Source organism: Procambarus clarkii, chromosome 55 (assembly GCF_040958095.1).
Source record: "Procambarus clarkii isolate CNS0578487 chromosome 55, FALCON_Pclarkii_2.0, whole genome shotgun sequence".
In the NCBI taxonomy this organism is placed as follows: Eukaryota; Metazoa; Arthropoda; class Malacostraca; order Decapoda; family Cambaridae; genus Procambarus; species Procambarus clarkii.
Window position 1 is genome coordinate 11,626,239 of NC_091204.1, and position 5,521 is coordinate 11,631,759.

Consider the following 5,521-nt stretch of genomic DNA (forward strand, 5'->3'; position numbering starts at 1 on the left):
GTAGGGACAGGCAATAAATAGGCAAGAGAGAGCTGAGGAGGAAAGTCAGGTGTAGGGGATAGTAGTAATGAAAACTGCAGCAGGCCTATTGGCCCATACGAGGCAGCTCCTATTATAACCACCGAAGGAGATAGTAATAGGAATAAGAAGAGGATAACAAAGGAGCGTAGGAGAAGACAATGCACAGAAAAAGGGAGAAGAGAGAAAGAAAAGGAAAGAGAAAGAAATATAAATAGAAGGGGTAAGCTTATGTTAAGTCACGTTTGTTAGAAAGATTAGAGCATATGAGTATATACTGTGAAAGGGAAGAGTCCACAGCAACAAAGCCAGGACTCAAGTTCATGTTGGGTACATTGTGTATTAGAGCCGATTCTACAAGACGGCGTCTGTGTAGAGTAGAGGCAGGAAAGATTATTTTGGAGGAAGACCAATCAATGGGATGATTAGAATCCCTCACATGGCAGAAGAGAGCATTGTTAGTGTCTGCAGACTTAACACTTCTCTTGTGTTCTTTAAGTCTGTCATTCAGTGTACGGCCAGTTTGCACCAAAGTATTGGAGAGGACAAGATGAACAGGAAATAGAGTAGACACCAGCAGCATTAGAAGCAGGAGGAGCAGTGTGAACTAGATTGCTACGAAGTGTGTTAGTTTGTACGAAAGGCGAGTTTAATGTCAAGAGGACGAAAGGTATTGGTAAAAGTTTTGAGTTCAGATATGAAGGGAAGGCATAGTACAGTGCTACTAGTGTTGGAAGCAGGTTCAGGATGAAAGAAATTTCGTTTAGCTTGAGAGTAGGCACAGTTGATGAAATGCAAAGGATAACCAAGGCGAGAGAATGATTTGTAGATAAAGGCAATTTCAGAATCAAGAAACTGAGGGTCGCTGATGCGTAGAGCGCGGAGGAAGATGAGAGACGAGGACACTTTTCTTAACAGAAGGAGGATGGTAGGAAAAGAAGTGAATGTACATGCCACTATGCATAGGGTTTACGGTAGACAGAGAAAGAGAACCCGGACACAGAGCTGTGAACATGAACATCAAGAAAAGGAAGGAGGGAATTAGATTCCCACTCAACTTTGAAATGGATAGAAGGAGCCAGATTGTTAAGAGAGGCGAGGAAAGGCTGGAAAAGATTAAGATCATGAGGCCATAAAGCAAAAATGTCATCAACATAGCCAAGCCAGAGAGAGGGACGAGTATCAATAGAAGGAAGAAGAACAGTTTCAAAGTATTCCATGTAGAAATTGGAATACTTTTTATATATGGGTTCCCCTCTCTCCCCAAGAACAGGGGAGAGAGGGGAACCCATAGCGACACCGAAAGTTTGAGTGTAATATTTACCGTTGAAAGAGAAAGAGTTAGAGTCAACACAGAGTCTAATGAGATCGAGAGAAACGTCAGTGGGAAGTGGGAGAGGAATGGTCCAGGACGGACCGAAACGTCGTCGTCCCTTCAACTTCTAGTGTGTGGTCTGGTCAACAAATGTTTTCCTTGTTTTGTTCCATTGTTGCTTTGTTCCATTGTTCCATTGTTGCTTTGTTCCATTGTTGCTTTGTTCCATTGTTGCTTTGTTCCATTGTTCCATTGTTGCTTTGTTCCATTGTTGCTTTGTTCCTTTGTTCCATTGTTGCTTTGTTCCATTGTTGCTTTGTTCCATTGTTCCATTGTTGCTTTGTTCCATTGTTGTTTTGTTCCATTGTTCCATTGTTGTTTTGTTCCATTGTTCCATTGTTGCTTTGTTCCATTGTTTTGTTCCATTGTTCCATTGTGGCTTTGTTCCATTGTTCCATTGTTGCTTTGTTCCATTGTTGCTTTGTTCCATTGTTGCTTTGTTCCATTGTTGCTTTGTTCCTTTGTTCCATTGTTGCTTTGTTCCATTGTTGCTTTGTTCCATTGTTGTTTTGTTCTATTGTTGCTTTGTTCCACTGTTGCTTTTTCCATTGTTCCATTGTTCCATTGTTGCTTTGTTCCACTGTTGCTTTGTTCTATTGTTCCATTGTTGCCTTGTTCCATTGTTTGTTCCGTTGTTGCTTTGTTCCATTGTTGCTTTGTTGCTTTGTTCCATTGTTGCTTTGTTCCATTGTTGCTTTGTTCCATTGTTCCATTGTTGCCTTGTTCCATTGTTGCTTTGTTCCATTGTTGCTTTGTTCCATTGTTGCTTTGTTCCATTGCTCCATTGTTGCCTTGTTCCATTGTTGCTTTGTTCCGTTGTTGCTTTGTTCCGTTGTTGCTTTGTTCCGTTGTTCCATTGTTGCTTTGTTCCATTGTTGCTTTGTTCCATTGTTGCTTTGTTCCATTGTTGCTTTGTTCCGTTGTTGCTTTGTTCCATTGTTGCTTTGTTTCAATGTTGCTTTGTTCCATTGTTGTTTTGTTCCATTGTTGCTTTGTTCCATTGTTGCTTTGTTCCAATGTTGTTTTGTTCCAATGTTGCTTTGTTCCATTGTTGCTTTGTTCCATTGTTGCTTTGTTCCATTGTTCCTTTGTTCCGTTGTTGCTTTGTTCCATTGTTGCTTTGTTCCAGTGTTGCTTTGTTCCATTAGTTCTAATAACAGCTGCCTCGTATGGACCAATAGCAGCTGCCTCGTATGGACCAATAGCAGCTGCCTCGTATGGACCAATAACAGCTGCCTCGTATGGACCAATAACAGCTGCCTCGTATGGACCAGCAGCCTCGTATGGACCAGCTGCCTCGTATGGACCAATAGCAGCTGCCTCGTATGGACCAATAACAGCTGCCTCGTATGGACCAATAGCAGCTGCCTCGTATGGACCAATAGGAGCTGCCTCGTATGGACCAACAGCAGCTGCCTCGTATGGACCAATAGCAGCTGCCTCGTATGGACCAGCTGCCTCGTATGGACCAATAGCAGCTGCCTTGTATGGACCAATAGCAGCTGCCTCGTATGGACCAATAACAGCTGCCTCGAATGGACCAATAGCAGCTGCCTCGTATGGACCAATAGGAGCTGCCTCGTATGGACCAATAGCAGCTGCCTCGTATGGACCAATAGCAGCTGCCTCGTATGGACCAGCTGCCTCGTATGGACCAATAGCAGCTGCCTCGTATGGACCAATAGCAGCTGCCTCGTATGGACCAATAGCAGCTGCCTCGTATGGACCAATAACAGCTGCCTCGTATGGACCAATAGGAGCTGCCTCGAATGGACCAATAGGAGCTGCCTCGTATGGACCAATAACAGCTGCCTCGTATGGACCAATTGCAGCTGCCTCGTATGGACCAATAGCAGCTGCCTCGTATGGACCAATAGCAGCTGCCTCGTTTGGACCAATAGCAGCTGCCTCGTATGGACCAATAGCAGCTGCCTCGTATGGACCAGCTGCCTCGTATGGACCAATAGCAGCTGCATCGTATGGACCAATAGCAGCTGCCTCGTATGGACCAATAACAGCTGCCTCGTATGGACCAATAGCAGCTGCCTCGTATGGACCAATAGCAGCTGTCTCGTATGGACCAATAGCAGCTGCCTCGTATGGACCAATAGCAGCTGCCTCGTATGGACCAATAGCAGCTGCCTCGTATGGACCAATAGCAGCTGCCTCGTATGGACCAATAGGAGCTGCCTCGTATGGACCAATAGGAGCTGCCTCGTATGGACCAATAACAGCTGCCTCGTATGGACCAATAGCAGCTGCCTCGTATGGACCAATAGCAGCTGCCTCGTATGGACCAATAACAGCTGCCTCGTATGGACCAATAACAGCTGCCTCGTATGGACCAATAGCAGCTGCCTCGTATGGACCAATAGCAGCTGTCTCGTATGGACCAGCTGCCTCGTATGGACCAATAGCAGCTGCATCGTATGGACCAATAGCAGCTGCCTCGTATGTACCAATAACAGCTGCTTCGTATGGACCAATAGCAGCTGCCTCGTATGGACCAATATCAGCTGTCTCGTATGGACCAATAGGAGCTGCCTCGTATGGACCAATAGCAGCTGCATCGTATGGACCAATAGCAGCTGCCTCGTATGGACCAATAGCAGCTGCCTCGTATGGACCAATAGCAGCTGCCTCGTATGGACCAATAGCAGCTGCCTCGTATGGACCAATAACAGCTGCCTCGTATGGACCAATAGGAGCTGCCTCGTATGGACCAATAGGAGCTGCCTCGTATGGACCAATAACAGCTGCCTCGGATGGACCAATAGCAGCTGCCTCGTATGGACCAATAGCAGCTGCCTCGTATGGACCAATAGCAGCTGCCTCGTTTGGACCAATAGCAGCTGCCTCGTATGGACCAATAGCAGCTGCCTCGTATGGACCAGCTGCCTCGTATGGACCAATAGCAGCTGCATCGTATGGACCAATAGCAGCTGCCTCGTATGGACCAATAACAGCTGCCTCGTATGGACCAATAACAGCTGCCTCGTATGGACCAATAGCAGCTGCCTCGTATGGACCAATAGCAGCTGTCTCGTATGGACCAGCTGCCTCGTATGGACCAATAGCAGCTGCCTCGTATGGACCAATAGCAGCTGCCTCGTATGGACCAATAGCAGCTGCCTCGTATGGACCAATAGCAGCTGCCTCGTATGGACCAATAACAGCTGCCTCGTATGGACCAATAGGAGCTGCCTCGTATGTACCAATAACAGCTGCTTCGTATGGACCAATAGCAGCTGCCTCGTATGGACCAATAGCAGCTGTCTCGTATGGACCAATAGGAGCTGCCTCGTATGGACCAATAGCAGCTGCCTCGTATGGACCAGCTGCCTCGTATGGACCAATAGCAGCTGCATCGTATGGACCAATAGCAGCTGTCTCGTATGTACCAATAACAGCTGCTTCGTATGTACCAATAACAGCTGCTTCGTATGGACCAATAGCAGCTGCCTCGTATGGACCAATAGCAGCTGCCTCGTATGGACCAATAGCAGCTGCCTCGTATGGACCAATAGCAGCTGCCTCGTCCTCCCACGTACACAGGTGGTGTCAGAGGGCCTCCCACGTACACAGGTGGTGTCAGAGGGCCCCCCACGTACACAGGTGGTGTCAGAGGGTCCCCCACGTACACAGGTGGTGTCAGAGGGTCTCCCACGTACACAGGTGGTGTCAGAGGGTCTCCCACGTACACAGGTGGTGTCAGAGGGCCCCCCACGTACACAGGTGGTGCCAGAGGGTCTCCCACGTACACAGGTGGTGTCAGAGGGCCCCCCACGTACACAGGTGGTGTCAGAGTGCCTCCCACGTACACAGGTGGTGTCAGAGGGTCTCCCACGTACACAGATGGTGTCAGAGGGTCCCCCACGTACACAGGTGGTGTCAGAGGGTCTCCCACGTACACAGGTGGTGCCAGAGGGCCTCCCACGTACACAGGTGGTGTCAGAGGGCCCCCCACGTACACAGATGGTGTCAGAGGGTCTCCCACGTACACAGGTGGTGTCAGAGGGCCTCCCACGTACACAGGTGGTGTCAGAGGGCCCCCCCACGTACACAGGTGGTGTCAGAGGGCCCCCCACGTACACAGGTGGTGTCAGAGGGTCTCCCACGTACACAGAT

The 5,521-nt window shown here is 48.4% G+C and overlaps 1 protein-coding gene across 1 annotated transcript; it reads right to left on the reverse strand.

Moving 5' to 3' along the window:
• Nucleotides 1-1,453: 1,453 nt before the first annotated feature.
• On the reverse strand, nt 1,454-2,506 carry LOC138352881 (A-kinase anchor protein 5-like). The gene has a single exon (XM_069305435.1). The coding sequence runs from the start codon at nt 2,504-2,506 to the stop codon at nt 1,454-1,456; it is 1,053 nt and encodes a 350-aa protein (XP_069161536.1).
• Between the last annotated feature and the right edge of the window lie 3,015 nt (nt 2,507-5,521).

Bases quoted from the DNA above. Each gene is read 5' to 3' on its own strand.
- LOC138352881 (XM_069305435.1), bottom strand. From the start codon at position 2,506: ATGGAACAAAGCAACAACGGAACAAAGGAACAATGGAACAAAGCAACA.